The 24,534-nt window shown below is 39.8% G+C and overlaps 2 protein-coding genes across 10 annotated transcripts; one reads left to right on the top strand and one right to left on the bottom strand.

Moving 5' to 3' along the window:
• slc5a6b (solute carrier family 5 member 6) lies at window positions 1-16,593 on the bottom strand. 7 transcript variants are annotated; one of them, XR_532568.3, is made up of 18 exons: window positions 15,925-16,062; window positions 15,126-15,169; window positions 13,903-14,344; window positions 13,758-13,823; window positions 13,292-13,343; window positions 13,140-13,207; window positions 12,818-12,972; window positions 11,688-11,828; window positions 10,670-10,799; window positions 10,234-10,322; window positions 8,321-8,433; window positions 8,171-8,241; window positions 8,012-8,098; window positions 6,498-6,652; window positions 6,314-6,420; window positions 6,099-6,220; window positions 1,259-1,402; window positions 903-1,038 (listed from the first exon to the last, which is right to left on the bottom strand). XR_532568.3 is itself a non-coding variant. In XM_008399034.2 (17 exons), exons 3-17 carry the CDS (start codon window positions 14,248-14,250, stop codon window positions 898-900), a joined length of 1,845 nt encoding a protein of 614 aa, XP_008397256.1. In that variant the 5' UTR covers window positions 14,251-14,344; window positions 15,126-15,169; window positions 16,467-16,593; the 3' UTR covers window positions 1-897. The 7 variants fall into 7 exon arrangements, 6 of the variants coding, with proteins under 6 accessions (XP_008397256.1, XP_008397255.1, XP_008397261.1 ...); XM_008399034.2 differs by lacking the exons at window positions 1,259-1,402; window positions 15,925-16,062 and adding an exon at window positions 16,467-16,593 and having other exon boundaries at window positions 1-1,038; XM_008399033.3 differs by lacking the exon at window positions 1,259-1,402 and having other exon boundaries at window positions 1-1,038.
• Window positions 16,187-19,748, top strand: cenpo (centromere protein O). Of its 3 annotated transcripts, XM_008399041.3 has the most exons (7): window positions 16,213-16,350; window positions 16,473-16,627; window positions 16,992-17,142; window positions 17,232-17,503; window positions 18,515-18,674; window positions 19,232-19,352; window positions 19,452-19,748. In XM_008399041.3, exons 1-6 carry the CDS (start codon window positions 16,329-16,331, stop codon window positions 19,339-19,341), a joined length of 870 nt encoding a protein of 289 aa, XP_008397263.1. In that variant the 5' UTR covers window positions 16,213-16,328; the 3' UTR covers window positions 19,342-19,352; window positions 19,452-19,748. The 3 variants fall into 3 exon arrangements, with proteins under 3 accessions (XP_008397262.1, XP_008397263.1, XP_017157938.1); XM_008399040.3 differs by having other exon boundaries at window positions 16,187-16,350; window positions 19,232-19,748; XM_017302449.2 differs by having other exon boundaries at window positions 18,593-18,674; window positions 19,232-19,748.
• The last annotated feature ends 4,786 nt before the right edge of the window (window positions 19,749-24,534 follow it).

Genomic DNA, 24,534 nt, shown 5'->3' with positions numbered 1-24,534 from the left:
CACTTTTTATTACAAATCTTTAATCTTGTGTAGAAAAGAAGTTTTACAGTCTTAATTCCAGGACACAGTCCGAGAAGTAAATGGGGTACCAAGTCTCACAGCTTTAGTAGTAGAGATGCAACAAATAATCGGAAAAAGACTTAAATCAGCCAGTTTGTCATGGATCGTCTCTGATTAATTACATACTCCAAAATTAGTTGAGCATTTTTGGTCTATAAACACATCAATTTGCTTAGTTTTACTTAGTTTTGTCAAGGATTAGGCATATATGCAACAATGCATAAATGGAAACAACCTTGTACCGTTGCTCCTTTTCTGTTGCATTGAAAGCTAGCACCTTGATAAAGGAGACTCCAGCACAATTTTTTGGCGCTTGTGTTACAATTGATAGAAAACAAAATTGTAAAGAGTAAAAATCGGGTCAGCTTTCAAATAAAACCTGAAATCCGATGTATGATGTAATAGTGTTTCTCAAATATTCAAATAATTTTTTTTTTAAATGGCTAAAAAGGATCAACATGCTTGTCCGCTCATTAATTTGACAAGCAAGTTGTCAGATTAATATAAAGGCAATCTTTATACTTGTGAAAGTATAAAGATTGCCTTTATACTTTCACAAGTATAAAGGCAATCTATTGAAACATTCATGCAGCTGACCTGAACGGAAACATACTGTTGAGATCTACAAAACCTTTTCCGCTGCGAATCATTCAATCACAAAAAAAAATTAGTCTGGAGCTGCTGCTGCTGCTGCTTGTGCGGTTCAAAGTGCAAACCTGATAAAAATCCCTCACCCCATAGGAAAGGCATCACAACGACAAACGCAAATGCAGAGCTCCGCTCCATGTGCTTTACGTTCTGAGAGATTTCCGTCCTCGTGCGTGGACGACTTCGACATCACACCGCTGTTTCGTACTCGATAACACGGGAGTCGGCGTCAGGCAGCAAACGCTCTCTCTGCTGCTGCGATGGTGTGTGTTGCCCACTGGCGGTTCCATTGCTTTTTTTGTGCGAACATGGCCCTTGTGGGGATGGGATCTTAGGACAACAAGGAAAAAATGACATTAAAGCAGAGAGTGAGACAGATGGAACTGATTTAGACACTTTAAGTTTCAGAACCATGAGTGACTTTATTCAGTCAACACTGGTCCTGTGAAATCACCTCACATTTGCCTACAAAAGAACGTGGTGCACAGAAGAGTTAAAGGTTGGAAAGGTCATGTTATCATGAGGAGTCTCTGCTGAAGTCTAAACTTACCTGACGAGTTTCAGCTGCAGCTCTACTGCTCTTTAGTAAGTTGTCTGACGAGCGTCATGCAAATTCATTTCTAAATCTGACCTCGGAGAACATTTAAATGGATTTCAATTTCTGGAAGGACAGGAACCCGTCCTACGTGCAGGGCTGGAACCAACAATAATTTTAATAATTAACTGTTCCATTGATTATTCTGACAATCAATCGATTAATTAGATAAATAAAATTAGCCATATTCGGAAACTTTTTCATACAATACTCGAAATACATTAAGGGATGCAAATAAACAGCTAATTAAATTTTCCTGCTATATATATATATATATATATATATATATATATATATATATATATATATATATATATATATATATATATATATATATACATAGATAGTGGGACAAAAAAGTATTTAGTCAGCCACCAATTGTGCAAGTTCTCCCACTTAAAAAGATGAGAGAGGCCTGTAATTTTCATCATAGATATATACCTCAACTATGAGACAAAGGGAGAAAAAAAATCCAGAAAATCACATTTTCTGATTTTTAAAGAATTTATTGGCAATATATGGTGGAAAATAAGTATTTGGTCAGCTACAAACAAGCAAGATTTCAGGCTCTCACAGCCGTGTAACTTCTTCTGTAAGAGGCTCCTCTGTCCTCCACTTGTTACCTGTATTAATGGCACCTATTTGAACTCGTTATCAGTATAAAACACACCTGTCCACAACCTCAAACAGTCACACTCTAAACTCCACCATCGCCAAAACTAGAGAGCTGTCAAAGGACACCCGAAACAAAATTATAAACCTGCACCTAGCTGGGAATACTGAATCTGCAATAGGTAAACAGCTTGGTGTAAAGAAATAAACTGTGGGATCAATTATTAGAAAATGGAACACTTACAAGACCACTGATAATCTCCCTCGATCTGGGGCTCCACGCAAGATCACACCCCGTGGGGTCAAAATGATCACAAGAACGGTGAGCAAAAATCCAGAACCACATGGGGGAACCTAGTGAATGACCTGCAGAGAGCTGGGACCAAAGTAACAAAGGCTACTATCAGTAACACACTACGCTGCCAGGGACTCAAACCTGCAGTGCCAGACGTGTCCCCCTGCTTAAGACAGTACATGTCAAGGCCCGTCTCAAGTTTGCTAGAGAGCATTTGGATGATCCAGAAGATGACTGGGAGAATATCATATGGTCAGATGAAACCAAAGTAGAACTTTTTGGTCAAAACTCTAGTCGTCGTGTTTGGAGGAGAATGAATGCTGAGTTGCATCCAAAGAACACCATGCCTACTGTGAAGCATGGGGGTGGAAACATCATGCTTTGGTGCTGTTTTTCTACTAAGGGACCAGGACGACTGATCCGTGTAAAGGAAAGAATGAATGGGGCGAGGTATCGTCACATTTTGAGTGAAAACCTCCTTCCATCAACAAGGGCATTGAAGGTGAAACGTGGCTGGGTCTTTCAGCAGGACGATGATCCCAAACACACCACCCAGGTAACGAAGGAGTGGCTTCGTAAGAAGCATTTCAAGGTCCTGGAGTGGCCTAGCCAATCTCCAGATGTCAACCCCATAGAAAATCTGTGGAGGGAGTTGAAAGTCCGTGTTGTCCAGCGACAGCCCCAGAACATCACAGCTCTAGAGAAGATCTGCATGGAGGAATGGGCCAAAATACCACCAACAGTGTGTGAGAACCTTGTGAAGACTTACAGAAAACGTTTGATCTCTGTCATTGCCAACAAAGGGTATATAAAAAAGTATGGAGATGAACTTTTGTTATTGACCAAATACTCATCTTCCACCATATTTTGCAAATAAATTCTTTAAAAATCAGAAAATGTGATTTTCTGGATTTTTTTTTTGTCCTTTTGTCTCTCATAGTTGAGGTACATCTATGATGAAAATTACAGGCTTCTCTCATCTTTTTAAGTGGGAGAACTTGCACAATTGGTAGCTGACTAAATACTTTTTTGCCCCTCTGTATATATATTATTCCCCAAGATGAAATAAGATGGTATTCCTTTATGATTGATCATTTATAGCCCTTTCTGCTTGACTTAATATCAGTACAGTGAAGGGGCGATCTCAGGGTTTCCCCCAGAGTATTATAATAAGCCTGGCGGCCCGCCATGCTTTACTAGCCCTGCCGCCAGGCTAAGCGTTGCTTGTTTACGTTTCTAGGAATAAAAAAAATAATTTTTTTTTTTTTTTTTTTAAGCCGGGCTGCAAGCGTCTCTTTTGCTCTTAGCATTTCACTATAGGATAGGTTTATAATAGATAGGTAAATGCATTTAAACCCGACAGCGCGCAGACTAATCACACAGCTGGCCCCTCTGCGCTTTCTCGCACGCCGCCGCTTTACCTCAGCGGGATCGCGCGCGCCTCCTTTCACTCAAACTGGACCCAGGCTGACCTGTATAGATATTTACATAAACCTACTGTGAGGAATTATGATCCTTTGGAGAACTCTAGGTAAGAGTTTAAAACCCACTGCGTTAGCTCTGGTTGCGCAGCTCTATGTGAACCGCAAGAATAACTTGTAGCGAACAATTATATGCGGCGTTTACATCTCAACATGCTGCCCAGCATGTGGCTCTGTGTCTGTCTTCCCTGTAAAGTTTATGTCTGTGGTCCCAGTTGGCCGGAGCGTTTTAGTGAAATATGGGAGAAGGGAGTAGTTTAATTGGCCAGCCTAAAAAGCAATAAGTTATAATCGCAGTTTACTAATTTGTTTTTGTAAATTCAAAGATTAAACTCACAGATTGTTGCTATGGTAACAAAACAATCTAACTATGAATATTGTTATTTGAAGTTTTACAAAGTAAACTTGCCAGCTCCTTAAAATCTTGTATTTAAATGTTAAACAATTTAAAATAATTTAATTTATGTATCCCTAAACAATTAAATAAAATTTAACGGCATTGATAATCTCAATAAACAAGCGTTACATTTATGTATCTGTGGTCTTTTTTAACCGCTGACTTAATTCTTAACAGAAGTGCAAATTTGTTGTTTTTAGACTAGTTGTGGGTTTAAATAGCATTTCACTGGAGATCTTTTCCAGTAACATAATTACACAGTAATACTTTTACATTTCCTGTCCACTTAATATCTTTTAATACAAAAACACAGTGGACCGCCGGTGGACCGCCTCGACGCCCTGACCACCGGGCTTAGCAAGTTTTCTGGGGGAAACCCTGGATCTGATTCACTTATGGATAAGTCGATTAATAAACGGATAACCAAAGGTTACAATATGAGATATTTTAACAGAATTTGAACAGGATCAAGATTTTTTTTACATCTTAAATGCCAAATGTGTATATTTTTCTGTACAGTTTTAGCCTATTTAATATCTGAGGGTGTTGTTCTATAAGCAAATGAAAGTAACAATTAATAGTTGATGATTATTTCAATAACCGATTAATCACAATTAATGGTTCGTCCCTTCTTACATGTTTTTCTTCTATGAAATGACAGACTTGTAATTGTTTTTTACATTTTCCTACAATCTTTACCCAGGTTGACAGAAAGCATCAGTTGCTCTAGTCATGGACCTTACCAAGCTCCGGCCAGAAACGCCCCTCGAAAGTCCCACGTGACGTCATGTCTCACATTAACAGCTTAGCTCCAATGTCTAAACATGCCATTTTTGCTCTCTGCAGAGTATTTCTGAGTTGATTAGTGTAGCATTTCTGCCGGATTTTCACAAAATATCAGCCAAGGGAACCAACAAGTTCATGTCATTTTTTTTGGACGACATCAATGTGTTTGAGCCACGCGATGCCTCCAACATTGTGCGCGTCGCAGCTAAATGCTACTGGTCGATGAGAAAAACAGCAGATTCTCACAACCTCAGCATAAATATAGCCGTGGACAAGATCACTGATGGCTATTGTTCTTGCAAGGCTGGGTAAGTCAGGCATTCATGGTTTTGAGGGTTCAAATGTGCCTAGGACTTATACACGGTACTCGGTGCTAGCGTGGCTGACATGATTACAGTTTAGTAAAAGCTAGCATGGCTAACACGATTACAGTTTAGTAAAAAGCCTTTTCAGGTGAAATAAAATCTTCAATGTATGTCAGACATGGTACACATTGCATATTGATCTGTTCAGCTAATGTAAGGCTGTAACAGACAGGCTTCAAGGTGTAGAAGTTGTATTGGTACCGCCATTATGCTGTACTTGGCTAAAAGGTTTTTATAATGAATGTGTTTATTATTGACTTTATTTTTTTCATTCACTAAACACAAAGAAAGCAAAGCAATAATACTTACACCAATACTTATTGATCCTATGACGGTTGAGCTGCAAATGCGGTCGTGCACAAGCTTTAATCCAAGCAAGGCTTTCCGTTTCAGATTTTGGAAATCTGTGAATTTTAGTTGTACAAATACGATCAGGATACCTGACATCGCCTGTACAGATACCCCACTGACGGAGAACCAATTTTTTTCGAGTCCTGACGCAAAAACTTTGTCGGTCTGGTAGTCCACAATGTACATTAGCATGAGTTTGTGAGACGGTAAGGCACGTGATAGCTGCGCTCTGACGTAAAATGGGCATTAGCCAATGAAATGCGGCCCCTGTGGTAAGGTCCATTGCTGATCTCTTTCCATCTTGATGTTGTTTTAGCACAAAAGGTCACACTGCCTGACAAAGGTCAAATAATCAATTATATTTTGTTAATAGCAGCAACTGGTTGTTACCTGACCTTATAAATCCAAGTGAAGCACCAAGGGTGTACTTACTTTCCACCATTAATAGCTACTGAAAAGTTTTTGCCTGACTTGTCTGTTTTTGTCGGAAACTTTCATCTTTACTTACAGCCGGTCTCAGAGGAGTCACGCAGCAGACCTTCTTCTTCATGTGTTCAGGCAGAAAAAAAAGCAGCTTTCCTAACAACGGATAGACTGTTCCAGGTGTCGCCTCCCCTTCTTTCATTGGGCCTTGGCAAAAACACAAACGTTGCAAAGTTTAACATGAAGAAATGCTTCACATTAACGTGAGGCATTACGAGTAAATGTCACAGTTTTGCACACCTGTGAGAAAGCTGACGATCAGCCCGACGAGGATGACTATCAGGCAGCTGAAGCCGGCGTACCACATGTAGGACAAAGAGTAAAACCTGTGCAGCCAAGTGGGCCGGCTGAAGAACAGAGAGTTGAGTTAGTCGCGAGATATAAAGTCACCTGCAACATTCACCGTTAATGTCAGGAGTTCGACCTCGTCACGTTGCCGATCGCCGTCTGAAAGGCGGCGGTTGTGTTGATGTGGCAACTGGGCGGCAGCCGCTTAGCGCCAGAGCTCCGGTTGACGATGCTGCCAATGCCGACCCAGAGAGCCCCGACCAGACCTGCGCCCAGACCGGCCACCGCACCCTGGAAACAAAGGACAGAGACTGTATGTGAATAATTGAATACAATTATTCTATTTGTGTTTGCCTGGAATAATTACTGACAGGAATAAAGTCATTTAATAATAAATTAAATATCATTTTAGATTGATGTGCCACTGTTCAAATAAAAAACGATTTGTTTTGACTTGCAAAATAAGATTTAAGCAAACAACTGTTATCCTAAAGTTGTGTTTATGCGGAAACATAAAGAGCAACGTTAGGCCGAATTTGGCCCGCGGGCCTCCAGTTTGACACGTGTGATATAGGGGGACAAGGGAAGCATGTGAAAGACGGTCATCTGAACACATCCTCCACAGTAAAACAAGGTGGTGCTGCTAAATGATTGAATAAATACACATATAAGCTCAAAAACCAAGATATTTATTGTTTTTAAACCCGTTATTCAGGTTATTCAACCATCAAGCAGGAGTAAAGAGCTGAAATTATGAAATATTGTTTTGCTTCTCCACGATAACAATAAAGGCATTCTAAATCATTATCCATTCAGCCTGTAAGTGTTTCAGGAACATCTGATCATTCATGGAACATCATTGAAAAAAATCCTTTAAAAATATGAAGTGTGGCCAATAACTTTATCATTGCGACGTCTGTGCTGCTCCAACTGGTTTAGTGTTGAGATGCCATTTTATAATAGCTTTACCGACAGGCTAACTCCTTTTAGCACAACTTGAAAACAACAACAGTATTTTCCAGCGTTCGGACACATCGTTTTCTGAGGCAAAAATGACCCCTCTGCGTCCCAAGAAAAGCGGCTTGTTGTTTGCGAATGTTGCATGTGCGTCAGATTTACTGGCATACCAGAAACGCAAAACAAAGGTTCCAGCTCCAGACTTTTCTATGCAAGAAAAAAAATTGATTAACAGTTAAATTTTTAACGCCTTAAAATCTGTGGAATTAATTTATGAATTAGCTATTTAATTAGTTCAACAAGTGTTAGAATGGCCCAGTCAAAGTCCAGACTGAGAAATCAAATTGAGAATTTGTGCTAAGACTTGAAAATCAAAGCCCTCCACCCAATCAGACTTTGGGGTATTTTGCAAAGAGCAATGAACAAAAATATTCAGTTCAGAGATGTGCAAAAAAACAAATGCACACCACACTTTTCAGATTCTTCTTTTTAATTTATTTAAAATAATGTATCCTTTTACACCCACTTCACAATTATGCGTCACTTTCCATTGGCCAGTTGCATAAAATACACTGCAGTTTGTTAAATTAACGTGAGGAAATGTGGGAAAGTTTAAGATGTGCTCATATATTCATATTGTTTATAAGCTCACGACTAGACATGCAAAACCAGATCAAATGAATGTTGGCTTACAATGGAGTTGGCCCACGGGAAGAACATGCCAAGGCAAAACAGGCCGAGAATGGGTCCGCCAACCATCCCGAAGATCTTTAAAGCTACCTGCAACAGAAAACATGAGTGCTAATCCACACAAAGTTACTGAGAAACAATCAGATCAAACGCTGAGCTCACCAGCAGGACCGAGTCGCCCATGAGGTGAGTCAGGTAGGCCATGGCCAGGCAGAGCAGCCCGTAGGACGTCGCTTAGGGTAGAGCCACAACATGAACCATCAGAAACTACAACCCAAACTTCACTTTAGTTTAAAGCAGAGAGCGGCTCACCTAAAGCTTTGGAGACCAGCGTCGCTCTCTCCTCCGACATGGAAGGGAAATATGGCTTGATGAGATCTTCCATCGTCACAGTGGCCAGAGAGTTGAAGGCAGACGAGATGGTGCTGAATGGTGAAAGCAAAACATAGACCCATGACCGTCTTTTCTGTTAATTGCAACAATGTTAAAATCTGTGCAGATCCACAACAGCTGAACAGGTTCTCAGGTTTTATTTTTCTCTTGTGCGTGTGAAGCAACGTGATCACCTGATACGGTTTCCATTGTGAAGACCGTATCACAAAACAAACGGTTTCCACTCTGGCCCTACACACACTTCCTCTGTTAACATGAGGAACACAGGAAAAACTCAGCGTCTGTGTCGTCTCGTAATACAAAGGCGACAATGTTTCAGCTTCTAATCAAAAACTTTTGTAATGAAGGAAGTTGTTAACAGACCCATTCATGTAAATTTCTTGTAAATCAATGGGAAATCAAACTTTTACTTCAGCCTGTGAATGCCACGCAATCCTGCCTTCACACAAAAGATCCCTTTTAGCTTCATGTTCCTCATTTTCTTCCATCATCTTTGATGATGATGCCCCAGGTTGTTCAATTTTAGTTTTAGGACTTCATGACTATTAATTATATATATATATAAATCTACATTTCAGATTGGTGCGAAACTCTTTTTGAACTTCTTTGTTAAAACTGAATGATCTGGTCCCTTACATGATAAAAGTAATTTTAAAACCTGACATGCAGCAACGTGGTGGCTTCTCCCAGTGCAAACTGGAAACAACCAATCAGAGCCAAGAGGAGGGCTTTAGTGCTGTCAATCTCTCTCCATGTGGTGCTTCTCATCCTCCCCTCGAATCTTAAAGTCAGAATTTCTTTTTTTTTCAGTCACCCAAACCCTCTTCCCTACTTCTTCAATATAATTTTTTATTTTTACACCCCCACCTGTACAAACTGCTATTGGTCTAAATGTTTTCTATTAATTTCAACAATAAACTCTTATTTTTTTAGCTTTGTCTGGAATAACTGATCCAATTACCAGTGACAAACATAAAAGGAGGCCTGACAGTTTGCTAACTTTCTGTTCTAGAAAACGCCTCCTCCTTAACTGGATAACTGAAAACATTTCCTCTGAGAGTTTTTGTACTATAGTACTTTATATATTGATGTATATTGCTTTGCATTGTGCAGATAATCCACATTCTAAGTGCTATCTCCTTTTGATGTAGTTTTCTTTTACATGCCACTAACTGTGACTGTAACTAGCTAAATTAAATCACCGTTCCTTTGTTTTACAATAAAACAATTTCTATGATTTATATGTTTGTGTCTTGGTTTGGTCTGTTTTAGAATTGTGCAGCACTTGGTGAAACACATTACTTTCTTATGTGCTTTAGAAATAAAATAGGATTGGTCAAAATTTTAGGGTTTATTTTTCTCCAAAGGGTAAAAGTAAAGTAGGTTCTGCAGCTCTTAACAAATTTGACCTAACTGTGGGCTGTTAGCTTTTTAACCACGCGTAGTGTTTTGCATTTTGATCTCTCAAAAGTTTCCATGAGCCTCAAGGCTGCTTCTCTCATTAACACTCTCAGTCAAATTACGTTGATGCAAATTTTTTTACCACACTCACTTCTGCAATGGCTAAAACGTTCAACTCTATGTTGACGATAATGTGAAAATACAAACATTTTCTAAATGCACTCTTTGTGTGTGTGTGTGTGTGTGTGTGTGTGTTTTCAAAACTCATCCAGACTTGGGGGGGGGGGGGAATGCAGAAAAAAAAAATTATAATCTAAACTTTTCAAAAGCATGCAAAGAGAAACAACTCGACATTTGCAAAGGCAAACACACGGCTGCCGATAAGGAGGCCTGATTAGAAAAATCTGCCAACACGGCGGAAAGTCCCGTACCTGAGCGCCGCGCTAAAAAGACAAGCGACAAACAGTCCGGGCAGTCCAGGCAGGCCTTGCAGCATGTCCATCACGAAGTATATCACCATCTGTTTGAGGCAAAGCTGACGTCACCGCTTCCTGGAAGCTTTGGGTTTTTGCATATATGTATTTAGTCAACAGAAACCACAAAGCAAATATGACAACCTGACCCCGGTCAGCAAACAGACTCTATATTTACGTCACATGAGAAATGTGATGTGAACGTTACTGTTGTACATGCAAATACCCAGGCTGTAATATTTGCATTTTTTGGCGTTTAAGGACCGTCAGGTCACATTTTTTACCATTTTAGCTGAAAGTCTGGAACCTTCTATACTACATTTGTGTATTCTAAAGAAAATAAATAAATTAATTAATTTTTAAAAAATGTCTGGAGGAGAAGAGGAGGACTCACGGCATCTCTGGAAGAGCTGCCCAGCTTCTCAGAAAAGTCCTCTCCACAATAACGTGCAAACATGACGAGGCCCATGATGCAGCTAAGACCCAGAGCCAGCTGAAGGGAAGGAAACACCATGTAGCACGACCTGCTCACACACACACAGCAAAGGTGGAAAATGGGAAACATTTTCACTAAAAGATCCCCCATTAAAGTTGGCTAAATCTCTTTTTGACACAAAAACACCTTGGTTCCATCTAGGATTAAAGTAAAATGATTCCATTTCAAAGTTTTGCTGCATCTGATGACAGTGAAAGAGGGAGAGTTTTTTTTTTAAAGGAGAAAAAGAAAAGGAAAATTAAGGAGAGAAAAAAAAACAAAGGAGCCATTTTTATTTACAATCTGATGAGAGATCATGGATGAAAACTTAAGCGATCATCAGTTTTACTAGAATAAATCTGACTAAAGCAAACCAGAATTTGGTCCTGAACTGTAAACAAACCCAGGTGTTGGGTAATCAGAAACTGTAACGGTAAAATTCATTCAGATAAACCCTGATTACAGCCTAATCTACCCATCGACTCAAGAGGTTATCCGTGTGATAAGTCCATCAGCGCCCCCTGGTGTACAAACTATTTATTCTCAGAAAAAACTTTTTTTGGTGGAAATTTTTTAAAATCTACCCACAATGGCCCTAAAAATGCCGTCACATAAACCCGGCAGATGCTTCCACATTTTGTCCCATAAGCATTGTTTTTTGCCAATTAGGTGATTTCTGAAAGACATTTTAAATGTAAAGCATTTTGAAAAACAAGGTTTCTATTGGTTCACAATCATGCACCACTTTCTATTTCGTTAAAGAACATTCTGATAAAATACTTCCAGGTTTGTGTCAACATGTGGAAAACCTCTACAGGAAGCTGGAAATTGATGTAAAGCACTTTAGTCTGAGACCATGGAAAACTCTTCAGATTAATTTGCACACAAATATCTGATCATAATAATAATAATAATAATAAAAATAAAAACAGAATACCTCACAGCTTCTCTTTCTGTCCGCGCGCTGAGATATCTTTGGACCTGAGCCTGGTTGACTCCATACAGGGACAGCATGAGGAAAACCCCGCCGACCCCCAGAGTCCAGAAGGTGTGTCTCTCTGTGGGATCCAGGTTCAAGCTGAATCAGAGAAAGAAAACCGTTTTTAAATTAGCGTTTCGTTTAGGCCTGCAACTGTCGATTATTTCAGTTCATCTGACAATCAGATTTTAAAGTTGTTGGTTTTTTAGTGTTTTTTTTGTTGGCACATTCTGCAGATTTTTCATTTAACCACTTAACCTTATTTTATACAATATTAAAAATACATTTTTAAAAATACAGAAACAATTCACTTTGCTCAAAAATACTTCTAGTGTGCGTCCATCCATCCATCCATTTTCTTACACCCTTGTCCCTCAGTGGGGTCGGGAGGGTTGCTGGTGCCTATCTCCGGCTGGCGTACCGGGTGAGGGGTGGGGTCACCCTGGACAGGTCGCCAGTCTGTCGCAGGGCAACACAGAGACACACAACCATGCACACACACACTCACACCTAGGGGCAATTTGGAGAGGCCAATCAACCTGACAGTCATGTCAGGTTTTGGACTGTGGGAGGAAACCGGAGTACCCGGAGAAAACCCATGCATGCACAGGGAGAACATGCAAACTCCATGCAGAACCTTCTTGCTGCAAGGCAACAGCTCTACCAACTGCGCCACTGTGCAGCCCCACTTCTAGTGTCAACATGTGAAAAGCTTGGTCCTTTATGCTCAAGTTATTATCAACACAGCAGCGCAGGGCTGATCTGTTGATTACTTTGGATAACCAATTATTGACTGCAAAAAAAAAAAAAGATGCTTATTAGGTGATTTTTTTTTTTAATCTGAACCAGGTGAAGCTGAAACTATGCCACATCAGGAGTTTGGGTAGAATTTTTTTTTTTTGTCTTAAATGCAAAATGTGTATATTTCATGTGTAGTTTCATCTTAATTACTGCCATGTGTGTGTTGTTTGTTCAGCAAACGGCGTCTTTTTTTGAGTCTGCATGCTCCAGTTAACAATAAATCAATTACTAAATTAGTTGACGTGCATTTTAATAATGCTCAAGGCCTTAGCCTTCACTGAACTCACTCCAGCCCAGCGAGGCGGTTTCCGTCATTCACTTTCCTCCAGACCTCCGACATTCCTCCGGTCCGCTCCACTCCCACAATGATGACGGCAATCTGCCCCGCGAACATCACGAACGTCTGGAAGACGTCTGTCCAGATCACCGCCTTCAAGCCGCCCTGCGGGGGAGCCGAGCAGAAACATTCGGTCAAACTGCTGTTTTATAAACACAGGAAATGTTTTTTGCATAATATGGTTAATTAATTGAAAGGAATGACTCTCTTGACACGCCAACATCATTGCTCCAGTCAGAGAGTCAGTTCTGTCAACATTCAAGTCAACTCACCAGGGTCGTGTATAAAGTGCACACTAGTCCGGTTATCATCACTGTGCCCCAAAGCTGAAATCCGGTAGCTGAAATTAAAACACAGCAAGGTCCTGAAATTAGTTTCAATCGCCGATTTAATGAATCAAATTAAAACATAAAACTTTTCATACCTGCGTTTAGTGCGAAGGCAGGCGTGTACACACAAACACCCATGTAGATAACCTTAAATCAAGTTAAGAGACAAATCAGAAACCAGTGTTTTAACAAAAAAACCAAAACAATAGAATACACAAAAAACCCTTTATACTTTTTTACCCTGCACTAATTGGACAGATTTTACTGGATCTTGCCTAGACATCCAGTAAAAGCTGCTTCAGCTTCTTTGCAAATGAGAATGGACTAAATAACACAAAATTTTGACTGTAACATCTGTAAAGACAATTTATTGACTCAGTGGGTCTGAATAAAAATGCACGCCACATTTTTCAAATTTTTTTTCGGGGTGAGGGTGTGTTGGGGAGGATGGTTGCTGGTCTACCAGAGGGAAACACATGACAGGAAATCCTGAACTAAACACTTACACATTTTACCAATAAAACTGTACAGGATGGCTGACTGGTCTCTGAATGCACCCACCATTTGAAAGATGAACGTTAATGTTCCACATATCCGCACTACTTTGCTGAACCGTAGCTCCAGATACTGCAAAACAAGAACAACAACGCTGACTCATTGCTCATGCACGGCTGATGTAAATGCACTTTTTTTATTTTTTACACACCTGGTAAGCGCTGGAGAGATTCAGCCTGTATAACAATGGAATGAAAACACGAGCAGGAATTAAAAGCCCCAGAATGTAGGCGCAGCCGATGAACCAGTACTGGGTGCCGTGAGTGTAGATCTCGGCCGGGACGCCGATGATGGCCACGGCTGATTGGAAGGAGGCGATGAGCGACAGCGAAACGGGGAGACACCGCATGCTCCTGTCAGCCATCAAGAACTCCTGCGTGGTTCGTTGGCGGCCCCCGGACAGGGCGTAGTACAGCCCGATGCCCACGGAGGCGGCCAGTAGAAGGGCAAACACGACGTAGTCAAATGCTGAAAAGTGCTTTTGATCGGACGGGTCCATCTTGGTTTGCTTTCTGGGCTGGAGAGTTCAAGAGGCTCTTTGTGTTGCTCCTTCATGCAAATCCGCACCCATCAGTGACAACCGTCCAGAAAGCCTAAGAAAAAAAAAGATTAAATATGAGAATTAAGAATAGAATAATGCCAAACAAAAAGGGCACAGCAAGAAAATGGTAAAAAGAGGAACCACCAACTGTTTTGGAAGGAATGGATATAATATATGAAGTCTATGCAATGAAACTACTGATTATATACCTCAGATATTACTCAGAAAAATGTAAACAATATTTGAAAAAATATTGGTAATTAACCACCGAACATCAGTGTTGAACTCTACACATAATATTCATAATCTTGAGCTAACCCCCATATAAAATTTTGTTTTTTATTATTTTTCCTTCTCTTTTCTGAAGTTTTTTTCAATTAGTTTGTGTCGGACCAAGAATCTCCAGAAAAAAAACTACATAACTACAGTTTTAAAAGGTTTCTTTAAATGTAGAAAAAATGGGTTTTGTTGTGACTTAGTTGGCTTATCAACACTATATGAACATTACAGTTTGCAGTGGTGGGAAATAAATAAATTTTTTGAGTACTTTTTCCACCACTGACAGTTTGTCATAGACAAGGTCACATCACATCCTTGAAACTGTTATCTCACCAGTTTGGAAGCTGAGACAGCTGGAAACTTTAATTTTGTTTAACTCTAAATTAAGTAGGAGGGTCAAAAGCAACTTTATGTTTTTTAGCTATAGTATAAATATAAAACAAAAATACATACAAAGACGAAATTTTTCCAAGGTGCAAATCGTAAAAAGTACATTCGTTTGCTTTCTCCTAACTCGCTAAATTCTTGTTGACAAGGTTACCGGAGAAAAATACCTCAAAGATGGTTTGCTTCCAAGAGCGCTCACTCGGTCATGTTTCTGAAAAAACAATATGACAAAGAATGTTTGTAACACTGATCAAATTTCAACCCCCCAAAATTTTAACCATTCTTAGCATTAATTTAGTCGTACTGACTAAGGACTTATTTGCCAACTTATTAGTTTAGCTTATTTACTAATATCTAACTAATTTAGAGCATTTGACCGAATGGCATCACAGACTTTATTGTCTAGTATGATGTAGATTTTGTTACATTGTCACAAAGTCTAACTTTTATTAGAAACAAAAACCAACAGGCTAATCTCCTCAAGAATACCTCAAGGCCTCCTGTTTCTATTGGGCTTCCTATTCTTTGTAGGGTATAATAAAAAATATAATGGAAAACTGAGCCTTGTGATATTTTTACTTTAATTCATTTAAAATAATTAAATAAAAAAACTAAAAGTTTTCCAATTATTTTCATTATCACACTGACTTACTATTTTTTTGCTTGCCAAGTAAACTTATATGTACACAAACCACACAATAAGGTTGAGGATGTTAAAATATTAAAAAATGCAAAACGTTTTTCAAACTTCATGCTTAACAATATCTGTGATAGCTAAATAAATCTATAAAGCTCACCAACCAGTTAATGTTCCTAGTAAAGCTTATTATTCCAAAGTGCATTCAATATACCACAACTAAAAGATTTACTAGAAACAAATTTGAACAGTAGAAGTAAATCAGCGAAGTGTAATCTGTTTTTTTTTTTTTTAAACGTCCAGGAAGTAAATATAATACACTGACTCACCTTTAGTTCAAGGGAGCAGACATCCGGATCACATTCAGTATCAGTAAACACATGTTTGTTGGGACGTTCAGGAACTCTAAATGTGTTAAAAGCAACCTGTTTGCGCATGAGTATCAGTGCAGTGGTCACATATTGCAGAAAGTTGAGCTTTGTTTGAATTTCTTCTGTTGAAAACATTTAACACCGAGTTCACCTTTTACCTACAGTCAAGCTAAGCTTCTACTCCATGTGATGCAAAACTGTTGTCGATTCTCTTCCGGCAGTTTCTGACGTCACGACCGCGTAGCGTGCGCACGCAGCAACCGCGAAAATTAAAAACACCAAAAAAAAAAGTACGGGATGTTTTTCGTTTGAGTTGTTAATTTAGATGGTAGCTGAGTAAACAAAGAAAAAGGTGGAAAAACATGGAGGGAGCGTCGACGAGAGGTAGGCCAGAACCTGCAAAGCTAACTTATTGTTAGCTTGAAATGAGTTTGTTTCTGCGACGCTAACATATTAGCCGTCGACGAGTTCATTTCAGGGTTTGTGAAAGTGTTTCTTACCTCCAGGTGTTCTGAGCCACCTAAGTCTGCTGGAAGTTCAGGCCCGGAACCGAGGGAGCCAGGTCCCACAGCAGCCGAGTCGAGTGAAGGAGCTAAAGGCTAAAGTTGAAGCGTTGACCTCGCAAAGAGACCAGCTGAAGGCAGAGCTACAGATACACAAGGTGAAGCTTCTTCTGAGGCGCTGAGCCAACACTGCACTCTTAAACAAAACGTGTTTAGACGTTTCTTGTTGCCTCTTTGATTCTCTTTTGTAGCTGCAGAATTTTGAATAAACAGGCTTTTCTTTGCAGCAGTAAAAAAAGATATTGGACCTGAAACAAAAGCGTGGATCAGTTTTTTTTTGTCTCCTTCATCCATTAATAATCTAATTTCTTTAATTTAGAGATAGAAAATTATAAGACTTTTTCAGTGAGACTCAAAGCAAAAATCACAAGTCTCAACTCCCCCAAATCCTGACCTCAGAGTTAAGCCACAGTATCCTTGAGTAAATAATGTTTTGTCTATGTTTGCCTCTCCCTCTTACAGAAGCTCCAGAAACTGAGAGCACCTGCAGACAAACATGAAGAAGATGGTGAAGACGAGGAAATGGACATAGACTCAAAGAGCTCAGAGTTGTTCCACCTGATGGCCAGACACTCTGAGCTGACGGATCTTCTTCATGCTCATAACCTCATTGGTAATTCTAACATATGAATTAAAAAATTTTCGCTACCTACCGGTAATTATTGTTACGTATTCACTAACTTTATTTGTTGATATCGCCAGGTGGGTATGACGCCATCACAACAAACGGAGGGAAAGGCATGTGCTTCTCTCTGGCGACCGAGTACGAGGGTGTATATTTGGACACCTACAACCTGGAGCTCAACCTGAAGCCAAAAGTTAGGATCAGCCGCCACAACATCCCGCCTTTCATTCCTCTGAACAGCCTGGCCGAGCAGAGCGACTTGCAGACGGACGTGGGGGCTTTTCTGGCCACAGTCAGCCAGCATCTTAACGCGTTTGCAGGCCGCAGGCAGCAGCTGAAGCTTGTGAAGGTGATTTATTTAAAATAATATTGTACTGAATACTTTGGCTGCATGCTCACCTTTTAAGCTGTGGCATAAAGTTTTTATAATTACGTCCTCTTCAAGAAAACAGTCAGTTCATTCCACCATTATGTTTCACATTATAGTTATGATCTTTTGGCGTTATGTATTTCTGTTTAGCTTTCACTGTGAATATTGAAATTTTCCTCCAAAACACAAACTTTGCTCTAGTCTAATCCAAGGGTGTTCAAAGTCAGGACCAGGGGCCATTAGAGCAAAACTAAAACTTTCGATTCTAAGTCTTACTTTTTACAAATGTGATATTGTTGATGATTTTGGCCCACATGAGAAAAGGTCTTGTAGTCTGCCCTAATCAGACTGTAAGAATAGAATAGAAGTCTAGCCACTGAACTGATGGTGAAAGTCACCTTAAAGGAATAAAAGTAAAGCTACAAAATTACATGAACACAATAATAATAATATACTTAATTAAAAAGACACTAGACGCAACAGCAGCAAGCCAAAAGGTAAGTGGTAACATGAAAGTTAAGAAAAATATAAAAAATAAAACCCTGTAGATTAAGGATAAATGTATTACATTCCAGAAAATGATTAATACTGGAATAAATTGGATGATTTGTATTTCAAAAAAGGCCTCCGCCCTGCTTCCTCACCCAGACGCGAAGAATACAGGGAATTGTTTCATGTTGAACACAACTAGCATTTGTTAGAAATTGTTCACACTCCCTTAGTGTTGTGGTTGACAACCATAAGTTGACCAAATGTTGGTCAAATAGAGTACTTATTTATTTATCAGTGTTCACACGTAGGAATTTTGATCTTAACCACTAACATGTTTGTTATGGTTTCCTTTTCTAACATACAAAAACCTGTATGTTTTTTATAGTGGTGCATACACCTTTAAGAGCGCTTTGAAGCGTCTTAGTTGCAATAATAGAGGAGCTGGAACTTCTGGTTTTGAATGAATACGCTGATATTTTCCTCTTGCTTGTGCTGCAGGAGCAGCACAAGTCCGTTGAAGTAATGGAAAGCAATCTGTTGTGTTCGATACTGGTGCTGATGTTCACTGTGCCCAAGGACAAGACGCCCTTGCTCTGCACGTTGGAGTACACCGACCACACCAGGTGTCTTCCCACTCGAGTCCATCTGAACTGCCACGGTAAGGTTATTGTACACTGTGATGAACATCCCATTGTGTTAAATATATTTCCTTTAGTTGTGACATAATTATTGAGGGGTGCAGAGTAGACTTGAACCAGAAGACCTGAGTGGGCTGGATGGATGATATGACAACATATATTTGATGTATTTTGGTGCTGAGTCATTCAGTGATTTTTATAAACTAACAAAAATATTTTCATGCCTATTCTCTGCTACAGGGAGCCAGTGGAAGGACTTTAGAACTGTTTTTGTAGTTTTTGTGAGATCTCAAGATCTTGCTGGAACATTAGTCCTTTAATCCTAGACCTGTTCTTCAGGTGATAGAAGACTGATTTTGTAATTGTCTTTATGTGTCAGTGAAGGTTCAGGCCTGGATTCATATCTACACCCAGAGTTCATACCTAATGAGTAATTTGTAATATGTTTTTAAATCTAAAATATCCTGATATTTTATATTTATTACTATAGCACACATAACTTTTTCTATTCTCTTACTAAGACTAAATTAATTTGTAAGCTTACTGTAAAGTCTTTTATACATGTGTGCTTTTGCAGACAAACTGCTTCCCGACTCTCCGAACTGGAAGAAAAACTGCAGCCTACTGAAGGAGGTTCCTGTGCACAGAGCTTTAATGGCCATTAAGAAAGATAGCGACATTGTTTAATTTATTCTCCAGTATGTAAAATATAACTGTTTGATGTACATAATACAAGAGTTTGCTCAAAAGGTCAGTATTGAACCTTTCAGTATGTCACAATGTTTTTCCCTCATCAGAAACTCTCGGTCGCGCTGACCTCCGTGATCTGAATTTTACCATCAACAATCTCTTCCCTGTGATTGTTTTTGTCGTGGAAGCATTCAGCATGTGCAGCTGTGCTGTTTATCCAACGTTTTTATTTTATGCTGGAGCTGTGGCGCCCCCTTCTGGTTCTCTTATCTCAATTCTCCTTTCAGCACAAGTCCACTGTATAATTGTTCTATCATCTCCAAGAGCTGAAAGAAGAAAACAGTTTCCATTTTTCCTAGTTTTTGCTTTCCTTATTGCTGAGAAGTAAATGTTTTCTTTCATGATTGTGTGCAGTTTTTGTGAAGCGGCTGGGATGAGGCTCAGTGCCTCCAAATCCGAGGCCATGGTCTTGAGCCGGAAAAGGATAGAGTGCCTTCTCCGGGTCAGGGGGGTTGTCCTGCCTCAAGTGGAGGAGTTTAAGTATCTTGGGATCTTGTTCACGAATGAGGGAAGAAGGGAGCGGGGGGTCGACAGGTGGATTGGGGCAGCGTCTGCCGTGAAGCGGGCGCTGTACCGGTCCGTCGTGGTGAAGAGAGAGCTGAGTCAAAAAGCGAAGCTCTCGATTTACCGGTCAATCTACGTTCCCACCCTCATCTATGGTCATGAGCTTTGGGTCATGACCGAAAGAACGAGATCACGGATACAAGCGGCCGAAATGGGTTTCCTCCGCAGGGTGGCTGGGCTCTCCCTTAGAGATAGGGTGAGAAGCTCGGTCATCCGGGAGGGACTCAGAGTAGAGCCGCTGCTCCTCCACGTCGAGAGGAGCCAGTTGAGGTGGCTCGGGCATCTGGTCAGGATGCCTCCTGGACGCCTCCCTGGTGAGGTGTTCCGGGCACGTCCCACCGGGAGGAGGCCTCGGGGAAGACCCAGGACACGCTGGAGGGACTATGTCTCTCGGCTGGCCTGGGAACGCCTTGGGGTTCCTCCGGAGGAGCTGGAAGAAGTAGCTGGGGAGAGGGAAGTCTGGGCCTCCCTCCTGAAGCTGCTGCCCCCGCGACCCGACCCTGGATAAGCGGAAGAGAATGGATGGATGGATGGATGGATGGATGGCAAGTCTGCTGCTGTGGCTGCATTTACTTTGGCAGTTCAATAGCCCAATAGCCCAGTTCTATGGAGCCATCCATTTATTGTTCATGTCAACTTAATCCTTGTCCTTAAAGATTGTCTGGAAGGTTTATTTGATTTCAGGTTGGAAAAAAAATAGCACAAGGAAATGGTTTAATTTATTCATATTAACACTTTCTGAAAGTGAAAATAATAAATAGTACATTATACATTTTATTTGTGTATGTGGTGCCTACTATTATTGATGAAGTGAAGACAAAGTTGATGAAGCCTGAACACAAAGATAAACACTTGAAAAACAGATTTTGTACTCAGAGTAAATAAGCTGTTTTGTGACAAACATTCTGCATTTTATGTCAGCAAATATGAACAAAAATCACATTACATGACTGAAGTGGGTCATGACACTTGGTGAAAAATGTTATGTCTTCTTGTAGTTTTTTTTTTTTTTTGGTTTATAGATGGAGAACGGGCTGCACAGTGGCGCAGTTGGTAGAGCTGTTGCCTTGCAGCAAGAAGGTTCTGGGTTCGATTCCCGGCCCCGGTCTTTCTGCATGGAGTTTGCATGTTCTCCCTGTGCATGCGTGGGTTTTCTCCGGGTACTCCGGTTTCCTCCCACAGTCCAAAAACATGACTGTCAGGTTGATTGGCCTCTCCAAATTGCCCCTAGGTGTGAGTGTGTGTGTGCATGGTTGTTTGTCCTGTGTAGACACACAGGACAAACTGTGTTGCCCTACGACAGACTGGCGACCTGTCCAGGGTGACCCCCGCCTCTCACCCGGAATGTTAGCTGGAGAGGCACCAGCAACCCTCCCGACCCCACTAAGGGACAAGGGTGTCAAGAAAATGGATGGATAGATGGATAGAGAACGCCCAAAATGTTGTCTCCAAAAATGAGAATATTGTAAAAAAAATAAATAAATTTAAAAAATAACATATTCATAGAAAGCTAAGTGGAAGGAAAATGTAAAGTGGGAAAAGCTCCACCAGAAACGGGGATAACTGATGAAATGGGTTTCAGAAAATCTTGTCCAGACTTTGAAGCAAAATCCTTTAAATGATTTGGGTAAGCTTCACAGGGAGCGCACTGAGAGTCACTGTACAGAAGCTACTCCAACATATGAGCTACAAATGTTCCAACAAAGAATTCATAGACCTCTGATGTCATAGGCATCTGCGATGTCACAAACCTCTATGGTGTCATAGACTTCTATGACAACATGGACATATGTGATGTCTTTGTTGTCATAGACTTCACATATATACACCACTGACATCGGTGTATATATACATATATATGTATATATATGTATATATATGTATGTATATAGACTCAGGGCATATATACATACATATGTATGTGTATATATATATATATATACACACATATGTATGTATGTATATATATATATATATACACACATATGTGTATATATATATATACACACACACACATATATATATATATATATATATATATACTGAAGTCATATGCATCTATGGTGTCATGTGTCTCTGACGCCATTCACCTATATGGCGTCAGAGACACATATAGACCCACATATATATGGGTCTATATGACCCAAATATATGGGTCATATAGACCCATATATTTGGGTCTATATGACTTCATAGACCCAAATACTTTGCGAGATGTTGCTGAAAAACATCAAACAATACTTGTTTGATGTTTTTGACTTGTTTGGCAGGTACATTTTTTTGTCATGGTTATTGAAAGTAAATAGTGGTTTCAAAGGTGAAGTAAGGCCAAATAAAATTTTTGAAAACAAAAACATGAACTGCTAAAGACCACAGCACTGGTCTCTTTTTTGTAGTGTTGCTTAAAAACTGCACTTTGTTACTTTTGTGTTTCCACTCTGAGTGTGTAGTGAGACTGATGTGAGTGCATATAACTATGTGAACAAATAATTTGTGTTATAAACTCTTATTTTTTAGCAGTTTTTGTTTTACAAAGAGAAATGAACAAAGAAAAAGAGAAGTTTTTTGTATCAGTTCAAATTACGGGAAAAGAAAAACGGTTTACATCTATGCATTGTTTTTTGTATTTTTTTGGACTTTTTTTGTTGTTGTTTAATTCAGTTGTTTAATTCAGATCTTGTTTATATTTTCAACAGAGCTCAATAATACCTTCCACAGTTTTGATTTTTCCATTTTTCTTGTTGTGCCCTGAGTCTTTGGAACTCAAAGAACCTGTTGATGCCATTTCTGTTGTTAGACTGAGCTGAGAGATTTCTTCTTTCAACTTCTGATGTCCTAAAATTTTGGACAGTCCAGTTTACACTTTGTCCTCCAAACCTTTGTGGACCTTGAAAGCTGTTGGACCTGTTTCTGCTGGTCCAACCTTGGTCTCTTGACTGCAAAATATTTCCTCTGGACCTTGTCTGGTTCCTTGAGTGATAATGTCCTCTCTGTTCCTGCTGTGGAAACCGTCTTTGGTTCAACGGCGGTGTTTTGTAATGTTTATTGTGGCCATTTGCAAAGACGTTACCAGGATTGTGTTGGTAAAACTTTGTAGTTTGTTTTCTGAAGTTGGGTGTTCTGTCCTTTGCATGGAGCGGAGCAGTAATCCTATTCTTCCTACGATTCTTTCTCTGAGTTTGTACCTGGGGGAAACTCTTTTCGCTGTTGGACCCCTCATTTGTTTGATCCGTACCACTGACGTCGGTGTTGGAAGTTTTCGTAGAGTTGCTTCCATAATTCTGTTGTTTTGAAGCAGCCATTCTGGACCAGTGTGGTTCCTGTCTTTTCGACAAGTTGGAAGAATCCATGTGGGGGGTCCCACCTTGATTTTTCTGAGATTGCAAACTTACCAGTTTTCTGTCCGCTAGCGTATCCTCAGTGCAGTCCATGGATTCGTCTTCCATCACTGATTTGGGAACCTTCCTAAAACGTGCAAGTAGTTCATCCCTGCATTTTTTACGTAAAGCCCACAAACCAGACGAATCCTTGCTGGGGATGGCAGCCGGGTTTCTGTGCCGGATTCTGACGCTTGCAATCTTATTGAACTGCTTTAATATCGCAGCCATATTTAGCTGACTTGAAACAATGTCAGCCATTTCAAACAACTGACTTTCCTCCTCTGTGATCAACTTTGTGATTCCTCTGTATCGAGCGAGGATGTCATACCTGAAGTTTTTACGCCGCGCCCACAAATCATTGGGGTTGCTTCCTCTCATTTTCCAATCTTTGCTCAGACTGTAGCTACGTTGCTTTACCATGTTTTCAGCGTTATATATTATGTCCCGATAATTCAAACGGCCGTCTCAGCTCTTCCCAAATACTTAAGACGTATTTTGGGATCAAAGAAGTGAAACTTGTTCTGAATCAGACTGAATCAGACAGAATGACATGTAACTCTGAAATTCTAGGAGATACATACAATAATAATAATAATACAATAATAACTGTGATGTCATAAACAGATGTTCCACGCATTTATTAAGTCATGAGGAGGGTGTGATGTCATCTTTCTTTTAGATGTTTCTCTGCAACCGAGAGGATTTCAGCTGCCAGAAAAACCAATGAAGCTAGTCTTTACCTCAACCTCTCTGCTATTAATCTTCTGCTAAATGAAGTTAACAATGTATAATTCACCTAATAAACAGTGAAGTGCAAAAATGTTCACAGCTCTGGAAGACTTAGATTAAGCATAATTTTGTTCAATAACAAAAAAAAAATTCTGATTTTTTTTTTTAAAACGAGGTTGGAAGTTCTCAAATGAAGATCAGTTAATGTGAAAAAAGTGTCACTTTAAAAAAAATCCTTTTAGTTACATTTTATTGAACATAGGATAAAGTTATTCATTTATACTCTTGTCAATAATCAATATAGCGATTGTTATCAACCCTATTTATTATCACTGACAAGCCTATTACATTTTGACACTGGGATTTTGATAAATTATCTTTAGAGATGAGCTCCAAGTCTTTGAGGTTGGAAATATACTTACCTCACCATAATATCCATCCATCCATCCATCCATCC

Source organism: Poecilia reticulata, chromosome 22, assembly GCF_904066995.2.
Source record: "Poecilia reticulata chromosome 22, P_reticulata-male-v2, whole genome shotgun sequence".
Classification (NCBI taxonomy): Eukaryota; Metazoa; Chordata; class Actinopteri; order Cyprinodontiformes; family Poeciliidae; genus Poecilia; species Poecilia reticulata.
This window is presented reverse-complemented; position numbering and strand designations above follow the sequence as displayed.

Coding starts and splice junctions, on each gene's coding strand:
- slc5a6b (XM_008399034.2), bottom strand. CDS start 14,250: ATGGACCCGTCCGATCAAAAGCACTTTTCAGCATTTGACTACGTCGTG. Junction 13,824..13,902: donor ATCTCTCCAGCGCTTACCAG/GTGTGTAAAAAA, acceptor CTTGTTTTGCAG/TATCTGGAGCTACGGTTCAG. Junction 1,039..6,098: donor TGACTCCTCTGAGACCGGCT/GTAAGTAAAGAT, acceptor TGTTGTCCTAAG/ATCCCATCCCCACAAGGGCC.
- cenpo (XM_008399040.3), top strand. CDS start 16,329: ATGGAGGGAGCGTCGACGAGAG. Junction 16,628..16,991: donor CAGAGCTACAGATACACAAG/GTGAAGCTTCTT, acceptor TCCCTCTTACAG/AAGCTCCAGAAACTGAGAGC. Junction 18,675..19,231: donor AGTCCATCTGAACTGCCACG/GTAAGGTTATTG, acceptor GTGCTTTTGCAG/ACAAACTGCTTCCCGACTCT.